The sequence below is a fragment of the Artemia franciscana genome, chromosome 21, assembly GCF_032884065.1.
Source record: "Artemia franciscana chromosome 21, ASM3288406v1, whole genome shotgun sequence".
NCBI lineage: Eukaryota > Metazoa > Arthropoda > Branchiopoda > Anostraca > Artemiidae > Artemia > Artemia franciscana.
Window position 1 is genome coordinate 14,974,667 of NC_088883.1, and position 13,900 is coordinate 14,988,566.

General features: G+C 35.9%; 1 protein-coding gene across 1 annotated transcript in view; it reads right to left on the reverse strand.

Moving 5' to 3' along the window:
* Nucleotides 1-1,622: 1,622 nt before the first annotated feature.
* Nucleotides 1,623-13,900, reverse strand: part of LOC136040738 (ATP-dependent RNA helicase DDX3X-like) — a 60,295-nt gene continuing 48,017 nt past the window's right edge. The window contains exons 13-16 of the mRNA XM_065725045.1: nt 13,310-13,475; nt 11,400-11,524; nt 5,237-5,378; nt 1,623-2,968 (exon numbers count right to left, since the gene is read on the reverse strand). Coding sequence (XP_065581117.1) covers nt 5,293-5,378; nt 11,400-11,524; nt 13,310-13,475 — 377 coding nt within the window. The 3' untranslated portion in view covers nt 1,623-2,968; nt 5,237-5,292. The remainder of the gene's footprint in view (nt 2,969-5,236; nt 5,379-11,399; nt 11,525-13,309; nt 13,476-13,900) is intronic.

Here is a 13,900-nt window from a genome sequence, read left to right on the forward strand (position 1 = left end):
AGTTTTGGTATCTTTGTTAAAATTGTTACGTTTTAATCCCCATTTCTTCGTACTAGCGCAGAATTCAAATGATGTGTGTCCAATGGACATTCTCTTTCTTCAAGTATGTCAAACAGGATCAGAACCAAGGTCGTACCAGACTTAGGCGCTCTTCCATTGAGGCAATGTTTTTCGTTTTGAACCTTGATTTTTGCATTATACATTGCACTATATCTAGCATTTAAAACCTAAATCAGATCACTCCAGAGCCCCTTATTTGGACTTAAGAATTGTTTTCATAATAGACAACAGTGAGGCTTAGAAGACTCCGTTGGCCACTTCAACAGAAAATAACTAAGTTTCGCAGTAGGCCCGTTCAGCTAATGTTACTAACAATAGTCCTGAATTCAAACCAGTAGACTATCTAAAACTGTCCATAGACAACTGCTCAAGTAAGTATCAAGCCCAACCTCACCAACCTTTCAAAATACCCCCTTCCGTACTTCAGCATAGTCGAAGTCAATACCGTTGCATCCAAAATACTGATCTTAGTTCAAAGACTTATAAGTAGATCTTGTACCTTGCTATTCTTCCAAACTTTTTTCAGCTTCAAAAACACCCTGCACCTTTGGCTACAGTGGCGTCAATTGGGGGTGGGGGCATACACCCTCTAGATTTGTTTGCCCTTGCCAGATTTTGAAAAAATACTTTAGGGGGTATTTCCAGTGAAAAATGTCTGTTTTTTATTTTCATTGAAAAAGACAGTAGATCCCAAATAACCTATGAATTGACGTCACAGCTTGCCTTTGTTGTTTTGCATCTTCATGGCAACGAATATCCTTGCTAATAATTGTGCTACCAAGGAAAGTGAAGATATCAACTCGATTGATCTTCTTGCCCAGTGTCACTTCTTCATCCTCATTAAACGACGTTAATCTACTTAATTTCACTTACATCACTAAAACTTCTTATACAAATCCTTCTCTTTTCTACCAAGCTTTAGTGTTATTTATTTTTTAATATTCCCAGCGGCTTTTATAACTTCTGACCTTAGGCATTTTTTGCTACTTCTTAAACTCTTTTCCTTCAATCATTTCGTCCAATTTCCACACTATTTCTAAACCCTCAAATTTCATACCCAACTGTTGTTGGAACGTTCCTTTCAAATCCTCCTCCCAAAGATTACCAACATCATAACCACCTAGAAATTATTTATCATTTCTAAATTTTAAACTTAATTCAAGATACTGCTAGCAGATGATTTTTACCTTTAATACAGATAAACGCACTCCTACATGCCCTTTTCCTATATCAATCCTGCTAGTATTTGATTTACATAGGATTATCGGTCTTACCATTACGTGAGTACTAAGTTAACTTACGGGCCATTCTAACAACAAATACCTTATTGGCTATAATTAAATTATTCTACTTGCAAAATTATACCAGTTTATAGTCCTAAGCTGGGGTAGTATCTATTCTTACGCATATATACTAGGGTAGCATATATCCTGGGCATTTCAGTCCATTAATCAACACTTTTTACATGAAATCTTGCCTATTTGTTCCTAGAACTGTATCCTACAGGGTCATATTATTGCTAGTATCGCACACTTAGTGCATTGTAAAAAAAGGAACACAAATAAACCTGTAAATATTTATTGAAAAAGCGCTTTATAACAACAATACACAATAAGCTTGAGATTGAAGTAGATATTTTATTATTTTCACTTTGCAGTCCCAATGGTTTCAAGCTGGTTCTAAATTTTGTTCTTTAATTTGCTGGCTAAACAAAACACTTTCAAAGTTGCTGCCAGACGAATCATCACTATGTTTAGCCATTTAACTTAAATGCATATAGAAAAATTTAAGATTTCACTCAATTCTTTGGTCTAGACGTGCTACTATCTTAAAAAAGTTACTAATATTATATATATTTTTACTCAACAGTAAGAAAGAATTATTTCTTTTAGTCCTCCTAATAAATAAGATCCTACAAGAAAATTTAGAGTTCACATTCAAAGAAGCCAAATAGTCAGGCCAGTCTACACACGTCTAAATTGTTGGACTTTTACTAAAGCAGGGTTTCCTGAGTTTAGTCCATATCCACCATTTGAGGGTTAGACTTCTTGCGAAATTTACACTAGAATGGCTTTTCGTCGCCGTGCTTTCTTGTCTTGTCAAAATCGATGTTTACGCGAAAAAAAAAAAACAAAAAGAAAAAAGGAAAGAAATCCAAATCGCTAATTCTTTCTTCTATGTGCTGTACAATGTGGAAGTTAAACCGGATCTTTGGGCGAAATGTTTTGCATAATCCAAAATCTTATGTATACACGCACACATGGGAACAATTCCTTTAAGATTTAGTCCAAGGAAATTCGAGACAAAAAATGCACTTGGGGGTTTCTACCCCAGGAATAGGCTACCGACGACATCCACTCTTAACTTGTCAAATCTAGACCATATGGGGGTTTCATTAGTGTTGTACATCATATGTCCAGTCAAACAGGTTCCTCATATATATCGCACTGGTACAATGTCATAAATATACAATCACATCTCAATAGGCGAATAATGACTTTGGGCGAAATTATTTTACTTATTTAACACCTAAACGGTGTCTCTCCGACAAACATAATCATGTCGGAAGACTAGCAAGATTTAAAATACGAAATTTTTCTCGCAGCTTTAATGCTTATTAGGTCAATACACGACTGGTTCAATGAATTTTATGGGCATACTATGTATGTCTTTTCACTACCCAGCAAATTTCGGCAGCAGTTGGGATACTTGATTCGACATAATAATTGCCTATCGATTGGCCAGCTCTTGTTGTTGACGTCAGAGGAATATATTAATTGCGAAAATGCCTTCAGATTTAATGCACAGAAATTGGGTCCTTTTTTCTTTTAGAAAGAGATTCGAAGAGACAGCTGTACAAGTCGTTTCACATTCCAGTAATTGCAAAACAGGATAGAGGTCTTCATATCTAGAATTAAGGAATGCAAGTTAAAACTCCACATAGAGATCTAGTGCAGCAGAAAGTTGAAAGCAGGATCAAAAGTTTAGTTCCCTAGACTGGTATAAATTTCAGGGAGCTTTACACCAAGTTTCTCTAAGGCGGGTCAACAAGAGGCAGCACTATATCCCATCTCAGTCTCTAAGCAAGACACGGATACAGCTGCAATTCATGGTAAAGATTTGTGTTAAAATTTTATTTATATGGACATCATTATCATCCAGCTGGTTCACTCTCAACTAGTTGTAATCACAATTATTATTTTAGACATGTCTTAACTTTGAAGGAGTAGGCATATTATCCAGGTTAAGATTCAGGAATGAATCCTAATTTTCAGTATCTACATCCCTTACATGCCAATGTTCTCTGATTCCCTCATTAAGACAAGAACCGTGTACAGGTATAAGATTGGGTGTCTGATACACAAAAATGGTAAGTCTTAAAAAACATTTAGTATAAATATTACAGTTATATTAACACCTAGTTGCAGTTCTTTGTTTGACCATAGTTTAATAAATAATATTCACCAACATAACGCTAGAATTTAACCATTAAAAATTCATCTTTAGCAAAAAAATAAGGCGTTCGACTTGCCTTTCATTGTTGGCAAAGGCCTGTAAATAAAACGATAAGTGTTTATTTTGTTAACAATGCAGTCAAATCAAACTAACAACCACCTCAAGAAACTTTAAAGCAAGTGGTTATCCTATGCAGAAACCTAGGATCCACATTTTCCAAGTTTAAACAAAAATCCCAAAATGGTTCTCTCTTATTTATGGAGCACGGGAAATAGATGGAAACATTTTCCCGAGGTTGGTTATCTTCCTATCTTCGATCGTCCTTTTTCTGTTGGACGTATACACTAGCTTTTTTATTAACACTAGGTTTATACTAGGATTTTCACTGTTGGAAACCGGTGAAATCTGTTTTACGCCTGTACATACTAGCTTTTTTGACAACAGTAGGTTTATACTAGGATTTTGACTGTTAGATCTTGGTGAAATCTGTTTAGACACCTGTAGATACTAGGTTGTCGCTAAAAAAAAAGTATAGCAGACGAATTCCAACTATTCCATTCGACTTACCATGTCGAAATTACAAGAGGCCCGTCCCAAATTCAAAATAAATATTTGTGTATATACTAAGTTTTGACAGAGGACAGCCCCCACATGATCTCCTATGAACCCAAAAACAATCCCTGTTTAAGTACCTTCTTGAGGCTAGCCAAAGTAAGTTTAGTTAGACGTTTATTATGCAAACTACTTTGGCTATTTGTCCTTGGGTCAAAGTAACAAATGGACATATGGAGTCATTTGATTATTGTTTACTCAGCCGTTATTTAATGAAAACTTACACTACGTAAAACGAACTAATAAAAAGTATACGCATTAAGCGCTACAGAACATGGCTTAGATGTTTTCTTAATCTATATTCGATAAGTCTACTTATCATAATCAAAGCAACAGGTAAATTTTTCGTCTAAGCAACACGATTCCATATGAAAAAAAAAAAAACAATAAAAAAGACCTACAAAACTAAAAATAAGTTACATAATTTAAAAAAGACATACAGGACTAAAGAAAGGTTATTATGCTACGAGCTTTTACACACTTGGAGAGGTTTTAAAAACTTCAAAAATTACGATGGCGTGACAAATAAACAAAACAAGACACTTTTCGCGGAGTTGAAAGGAACCGTCTAGATGCCAATTTGATCAAGTTCATAAAAAGCGAATAAGTTTTAGAAAGGACATTTATTGTTAATTTAAGTTTCAAAAAATCAACACCCAGTTGGATAAATTTTAGAATTTTATTATTGACGCTTATGTCAGTGAATCTGAAAATGCATTTAAGTATTTTTTAACATTCTTTGTCAAATTTACTTCGAGAAATAAACGAACTACTGATCAATGATGCGGAAATGTAAGTCATTTTTGGGTAAAACCCCTAACGAATTAGGGAATGTTCAACTGAATGTACAAAGTTAAAAGTCAGGTTCTTCGTCATAAACAACAGATAGAAAAAAGTGAATTCAATCAAATGGGAATGGCCAATTTATTGAACAGAGATTTTTTTTTTATGTGACAGTAAATACATATATGCAACATGAAAAATACCAAATTTCAAATTATGAAAACTATTCCTCTGGTGGGGACGAAATCGCCCAATAGAACTAGCGCTAGGAAAATAAGATAATGAGAAGGACTAGTAAGCATTACAAAGGAGATAACGAGCATACCCAAGCAAAACTGTGACAGTGTTGGCGCGCTTCTTTTTAGAACAATGTACTGCATCTTAATTACCCCACCAGTCGGGCCCTGCTGACGACTGGTGTCCACTGTGGGCCCCATAGCCACCGCCAAAACTTCCTCCATATCCAGCTGAAACAAATGAGAAAAGAAAATAATGAAGTTAAGAAAATTGTAGGAACGATGATAAATAAAAAAATATTAAAATGGATGCTTTCAGGTAGTAAAGATTTTTCGACAATAATATTAAAACAAGGAGGTCGTCAAGCAAGATTGGGATCCATGAAGGGCACTAAAGTAAAATTTTCTTTACTCTAAGATTCTCCTTCTCTAGAAAACTTGCAGTTCCTGAATGCATTGTCCATTTTAAATAGAACAAAAAAAAAAGAAAAGAAAAAAGAAAGCTCAATTTCACAGTTACAGAAGTTGTATAATTTAAAATGCGCAAATCCAAGAATGAAAGCATAAGTCTATATTCATTTTTGGTTCAAAAACAGACAGGATTAAAAATTCCTTATTACTATACTTTGGGCCGACTCATTTATTAAATTAAATATGTAGTACCAAATGGCAGAAAGCAAATTAATATCCATAATTCAGTAGTTACACATATACCCACTGTCAAAGATGCAGATAAAACAAAAATACTTGTTCTTTATTTCCTTTTTTTGAAAAAAACAAGAGCTAAGAGCTCATATGGCACTTGTGACAAGGCCAGATGAGCCAAGAGCTCATATGGTATGAGCTCTAGCAAAATTCTAAGAATCAATAGATTACTTTAAAAGGAAATAAAGAGGCTTAATGCCGGTCGGTATTTAAAATAAGAGCTCTGAGTTACGAGGTCCTTCTAAATATCAAAATTCATTAAGATTAAGAATACCTCAATTTTTCAAATTTTTCCTCTCCTTTCCAGATGGTCGAATCGGGGAAAACGACTTTATCAAGTCAATTTGTGCAGCTCCTTGACACGCCCACCAATTTTCATTGTACAAGCACGCCCAGAAGCACCAAACTCGCCAAAGCACTGAACCCCGCCCCCTAACTTCCCCAAAGGGAGCGGATCCAGTCCGGTTACGTCAATAAAGTATCTACGACATTTATAAGCGTTTTCAAAAATTTCCGGTTTCCCCCTTCAATGTCAACAGATCTGGTCGGGATTTGAAATAAGAGCTCTAAGACATGGGTTCCTTCTAAATATCGAATTTCATTAGTTAAACCGTCTCGTAAACCGGTCACCCGTTCGTAAGTTAAAATACCTCATTTTTTCTAATTTTTCCAAATTAACAACCCCCAGCCCCCCTAAAAAGAACGGATCTGTTCCTATTATGTCAATCTCGTATCTATAACATGTGCTTATTCTTCCCATTAAGTTTAATCCCGATCTCTCCACTCCGCAAGATTTCCGGTTTCCAAGATTTCTGTTTCCCCCTCCAACACTCTGTCCCCGGATCTGATTCGAATTGAAAATGGAGCATCTGAGACATAAGATTCTTCTACATATCAAGTTTCATTTAGATCCGATCACCCATTCGTAAAATACATCGATTTTCATATTTTCCGAGAATTCCAGTTTACCCCTCCAACTACCTTCAATGTCACCGGATCTGGCCGGGATTTAAAATGAGAGTTCTAAAGCACAAGATCCTTCTAGCAATGAAATTTCATTAAGATCTGATCACCTGTTCGTAAGTTACAAATATCTCATTTTTTCTAATTTTTCTGAATTACACCCCCCCCCCCCCAATTCCACCAAAGAGAGAGGGTCCGGTCCGGTTATGTCATTCCCCTATCTTGTACTTGTGCTTATTCTTTACACCAAGTTTCATCCTGATCTCTCCGCTTTAAGGGTTTTCCAAGATTTCCAGTCCCCTCCCCCTAATGACACTGGATCTGGTGGGAACTTAGAATAAGAGATCTGAGTTTCAAGGTCCTTCTAAATATGAAATTCCATTAAGATACGATCACTGTTTCGTAAGTTATAAATACCTCATTTTTCTATTTTTTAGAATTACCCTCCCTCCCCAAGTCCCCCAAAGAGAGCAGATCCGTTCCGGTTATATAAATCCCGTATCTAGAACTTGTGCTTATTTTTCCCACCAAGTTTCATCCCGATCCTTCTACTCTTAGCGTTTTCCAAGATTTTGGGTCCCCCCCCCAACTTCCCCTTCCTCGGATCCGGTCGGGATTTAAAATAAGATCCCTGAGACATGATATCCTTCCAAACATCAAATTTCATTAAGATCCGATTACTCCTTCGTAAGTTAAAAATACCTCATTTTTCTCATTTTCAGAATTAACCCCCCCCCCCCAACCCCCCAAAGAGAATGGATCCGTTTCGGTTATGTCAATAACATATCTAGGACTTATGATTATTTTTCTCATCAAGTTTCATCCCGATCTCTCCACCTGTTCTAAAAAAGACCTACAAAACTAAAAAAAAAGTTACAGAATTTAAAAAAGACATACAGGACTAAAGAAATGTTATTATGCTACGAGCTTTTACACACTTGGAGAGATTTTAAAAACTTCAAAAATTACGATGGCGTGACAAATAAACAAAACAAGACACTTTTCGCGGAGTTGAAATGAGCCGTCTAGATGCAAATTTGATCAAGTTCATAAAAAGCGAATAAGTTTTAGAAAGGACATTTATTGTTAATCTAAGCATTTTCTAAGGTTTTTGCCCCCCCCCCCCAACTACCCCCAATGTCACCGGATCCGGTCAGATTTAAAATAAGAGCTCTGAGACACGATATCCTTCCAAACATCAAATTTCATTAAGATCACTTCTTCGTAAGTTAAAAATACCTCATTTTTTTAATTTTTCAGAATTAACCCTCCTCCCCCCAAGTAGCCCCGGATATGTCAATCACGTATCTAGGACTTATGATTATTTTTACCACCAAGTTTCATCCCGATCGTAAGTTAAAAATACCTCATATTCCCTAATTTTTTCAGAATTAACCCCCCCCAACTCCCCCAAAGAGAGCGGATCGGTTCCGGTTATGTCAATCACGTATCTAGGACTTGCGCTGATTTTTCCACCCAGTTTCATTCCGATCCCTCCACTCTAAGCGTTTTCTAAGATTTTGGGTTCCCCCCTAAATTCCCCCCAATTACACCAGATCCAGTCGGGATTTAAAATAAGAGCTCTGAGACACGATGTCCTTCCAAATAACAAATTTCATTAAGATCCGATCACTTCTTCGTAAGTTAAGAATACCTCATATTCCCTAATTTTTCAGAATTACCCCCCCCCAAAGACAGCGGATCGGTTCCGGTTATGTCAATCACGTATCTAGGACTTGTGCTTATTTTTCCCTCTACGTGTCATCCCGATCCCTCCACTCTAAGTGTTTTCCAAGATTTTGGGTTCCCCCCTAAATTCCCCCCAATGTCACCGGATCCAGTCGGGATTTAAAATAAGAACTCTGAGACACGATGTCCTTCCAAATAACAAATTTCATTAAGATCCGATCACTTCTTCGTAAGTTAAAAATACCTCATATTCTCTAATTTTCAGAATTACACCCCCCCCCCCCCAACTCCCGCAAACAGAGCCGATCCGTTCCGGTTATGTCAATCACGCATCTAGGGCTTTTGTTTATTTTTCCCACCAAGTTTCATCCCGATCCCTCCACTCTATGCGTTTTCCAAGATTTTAGGTTCCCCCCTCCAACTCCCCCCAATGTCACCGGATCTGGTCGAGATTTAAAATAAGAGCTCTGAGACAGGATATCTTTCCAAACCTCAAATTTCATTAAGATCCCATCAACCACTCGTAAGTTAAAAATACTTCATTTCTTCTATTTTTTCCGATTATCGGGCCCCCCACTCACCCCCCCCCCCCCAGATGGTCAAATCGGAAAAATAAATATTTCTAATTTAATCTGGTCCAGTCCCTGATACGCCTGCCAAATTTCATCGTCCTAGCTTACCTGGAAGTGCCTAAAGTAGCAAAACCAGGACAAACCGACAGAATTTGCGATCGCTATATGTCACTTGGTTATTACCAAGTGCCATAAAAAACAACAAAAAACAATAACAATTAATTAAAGTTATCATGAAATATAAAAAATAACCTTTATAGTAACATTTTTCAGTGGCCATAACTTCAAAATTTTGTTGGAACTTGACTGCCATTTTTGTTGAAATTTAGCAGTCTCAGAGGATTAAGACAATATGCATTGCAGGAAGCAGCACACCCACTTTAATCGTACTTAAAGCATTTTTATTTTTTTACAAAGCAAAATCTAAAAGACCTACTCCGATATTCCGGTATTGCGATATTCTATATCGCAATACAAGCAGATGAATTTGGCATCCAAACTGCAAAAATGTTAACGAAAGCTTTATTTTGAATTCTTACATTACTTTTTAAAAACGGATTTAAACTGTAGAAGCTAAAGTATACAATTACTTATAATTTCCATATTACTTTGTATATCATTATTTGAAATTTAGTTAGCAAAAAAAGAAAAAAATGTTAAGAGAATCTTCATGGTGACTGTAGATATTTGATTAGATACAAGTTTAAGCGCCGAGCAATTCTTGAATAAGCCTGGCCGACTTTAACGGGCGTATCAACAAATATCCCCTGAAGCTTTATTTACGCTTTATTCAACGCATTGCGACAGTTCGCTAATTTTTCCACAAGTTTTTCGCCCGTTGTTTAAAATTCAAGACATGAATTTCATTTATGTTTGTTATTTGCAAGTAATTATTATATGTGGCTAAGCGCTACTGAAACCAAAGGACTGTTCGCAATTTTGGTGTTAATTCTGATGTGTATAAAATAAGATTCAAATTTATAAGCGGAAGCTTACTTGTGGTTAGGATCATGCTGCCGTTGTTCGAATGTCTTTATGCATTTACTTTTGTGGTTTTGTCATGAGAATGTTTATCTCCGTACTTAAGCACTATTACAAGCGAGAAGTGGTTATTCGGTCCAAGAAACTTCCAATTCCGTTCCTTTATTTATGTAGTAGGCTATAGATGAATTACTATAATTATTATTTCCATTTTATCATGGATTCTATCCAGCAGAAAATGAAATGATTCAAAATAAGCTTTATTTATTTTTATTAAAATTGGAATTTGAATGAAATCTAAGTGTATTTGAATCGAATCTGAAATTTGGTTAAAGAAGGAATTTATTGTTTATAGAATAGTTCGGGGCAAGTCTACTTGCAGAACATATAACTAGTACTAACAACTCGTCACTACACAAAGCCGCCAGAGACCAACATAGCTACGGAAGCTTCTTATCCATCTCAATCTAATAAAAGCTTCACTCTTTGCCCCATCCCATCAAGTTCCAATTCCCTTTGAATTCTTACTTATGATATCTTCTCAGCACCAGATTGTCAAATTTCGGCAATGAAATGTTTGAAACATTTATTTGCATGTTGGACACTGAACTGTGCATTAACGTTACACATTGAATTATCAAGATCATAAAAAAAAATAATCAATTTTGCCATCATTTCCATCTAGGACACTTAAATCAACTGCATAATCTAATTCCTGGAGAATTTTGTAGAGTTTGCAGAACATAGGTTAGTTATAATACTCAAAAAGGTGCGTACTGTGGTCTTTTAATAAAATTGGATCTTTAACTTTGACTAAATTTAAAGCTGAAGTAGAAAAAAACAACAATTAGCATAATTGAAACATTCATATTTTCCTGCCCAAAAGAGAAGGTATATTCCACTGCTAAAATCTTGAGAAGCAACATTAAAAATCGAGCGTGGGGGAGGGGGAGAGGCCATAAGAAAAAAATTAAGGAAACTTGAACTTCATGAATGACGAGTTAAGCTTTAAACAAATTTGGATAGACGACGGACAGGCGCAGCTTGTGTTTGCCCCAGGCGGCGTCGTGCCACAATGAGTAGTTAATAGTAGTCGTAGTAGTAAAATCTCACGCGAAAACATTTGTGACCCCAACTATCCCTTGGCCAAATCCCTAAACAGTATACGCAGGCTTTGCAGGGTATATATTTTTGTATGTATTTAAAACATTTGTGACCCCAACTGTCCCTTGTCCAAATCCCTAGCCAGTATTCCCAGGCTTTGCAGGGTATGTATTTCAGCCAAAATTTTTAAGGCTCTCTAGTAGTGTTGTTACTCAAAAAAGAAAAGTAAAATTCTTACCGTTAACATTTTGGCCACCATAGCCACTATAAGCAGAACGACCAGCGTTCGAAGCAGAGCCACCTGGACCCCCACGTGGGCCTGGCTGAGTACGGTAGTCTCGAGATCCAAAACCTCCACCAAACCTATAAAGAAAACAGAAAAACGATACAAATTACCGTCAAACATTGTACATGTATATGTCTAGTGTAAGCAAAAATTCCTGCATCCTCCATTGAGAGGTTGGTCAGTTTTTATTTACTTCATCGCAAGGTTTTGGGGGTTGATTTTTAACACGACCAAAGAATGGGATTGTATTTCCCCTGTCACTGAACTCTCAGGCTGGAATCAGTCTTACTCATGCAAATACAACAGTGATTTTTTGGGCAAAGCTAGGGAAACTAGTTCTAGTAACAACGTGTCATTAAAAAAACTTCTAAATTTCTAGGTATCTGCTGTGCTTGCACTATATTTTTCTATTGTTTCTTCGCAAAGGTTTCGATTAAAATGTGTTCACAAAAGATGTCATCATATGTTACAACAGATGGAAGTGATGGACTAGCCATGGCTAATTGAAGAAAAGCCAAGACAGATGGTCTCAGTGAGAGGCTAAGTTGACATAACCCTTTTTCAAATTTATATAAACAATGATGACACTTCATTTGATAATAGATAGTCTATTATCCGTCCTAGGGCAACACTGAGGTGGATAGACATGGAGTAATGGTAATTCAAATGAGGTTTGTCTACTGGGAAAGCCCAATAGTTTATACAATCCTCCACTTTCCCCTCATTTTGTGTGTATGTTCCCTTTATTCTCAGTTCACGGTATGCACTTGAATAGATAGAATTATTTTTATCATCATTATTATTTCGTTTATCAATATATGAAATAGAATACCAAGGAGTTTTCTGGGAACTTACAAAATTTCCTCATTTAACCATAAGATGTTACAAGCAAAGATAAGCATCAAATATTTTGTCTTCTTATAAAAAAAGTTGTAAAAACATTACAAGGCAACAAATTTCAAATTAGAAAGATAATTTTACTCTGAAATGCAATTTTCTGCTATTTACTTTGCAAACCTTACAGCAGCAATACCATCTATCTTTTATGTAAAAAGAGCCGACACTATTTACGAGTCATACTGCATTTTCTTGTCGTACTTCTCCCATGAAAAATTCTTGTTTATGCTCATAATATCATGAAACAATATTTTTATGCTCATATATATTCTTCTGGTTTACGCCCATACTGGAGGCTCAAAATAACCATATTTTGTACTACTTGTCAATCTAAGTTAGTATTTTGCATTTTATAAATTCTTCTGTTAAGAATTAACAACCAAATTTATATAAACATTATTTCAGTTAAAAGACCCGGGGTTTATATTAAAAATATTTTTAAATACTGGCCAAAATATACTGGAATGGAAGACGAAAAAAAAAGATTTAAGCAACCAAGAAGGGATAAATATCACTTTAAAAAGGTTTCAATTCATGTGTATCAGTTGGCTTTTATCTCAAAAGAGGTAGCTCCTTTGTCTAAGGTTTTGATTGTACAAACGAGTAATTGCGCATATCCTTGGTTTTAATTTGTCGGCATTAATTTCTAATTATGTTATTTTTTTATTGAGAGAAAGAGAAATAGAAATAGAAACAGAAAGAGAAATAGAGAAAGAGAAAGAGAGAGAGAGAAAGAGAGAGAGAGAGAAGAGAGAGAAAGAGAGAGAGAGAGAGAGAGAGAGAGAGAGAGAGAGAGAGAGAGAGAGAGAGAGAGAGAGAGAGAGAGAGAGAGAAAATATATAAAGAAAGAGAGAACAAGGTAATGAACGTGTTGCTAAACACAAAAGCTAACCTGAAATTAGTGTTTACATTTTACCCAACAGCCCAGAGGATTGAAATCAAAACAAGAATAATCAAGAGCTTACTTCTTTCCTCCTCCAGCACCGCGACGAGTGTTTCCAACAGACGATCGCATTTCACTTCCCATAGCTTCTAGCCATGATGGAAGGTCTTGTTTGGATTCTTGGATCAGTTCAACCAAATCACGCACAAGATTTCTATTCTTCTCGTTGAAAAAAGACGTTGCGAGACCTATAACAAGCGTTCTTATTTGAAAAACGAATAAGGAGAAATATTTAATTCAGGAAGTTTAAGATACTTGAGAACAGGTGAACAAGGAGCCTAAATCGATAACAAAGAATTTGGTGTGCGTAACCACGATTGTTAAGAGATGACAAAGAGGAACAAAAATCCTCCTCGAAACTGAAATTACTGAGATGGTTTAGTGTCTTGACCCAGAAAGGTAGTCGAAGATTATTCCAATTTTTCAAGGGCTTTAAGCCTTAAAATCGACTTGTGGGGAAAGTAAACTCAATACAATTATTGGATTTTCATCTACCATAGATCTAACTGTAGTTTCTAGTTGGTTGAAAACGATATTTTATCAAACAGTAAGGAGAGCAAAGGTTCAAGCTCTAAGAAAATGCAAATTATGCCACACATGAAGTAATATTCAA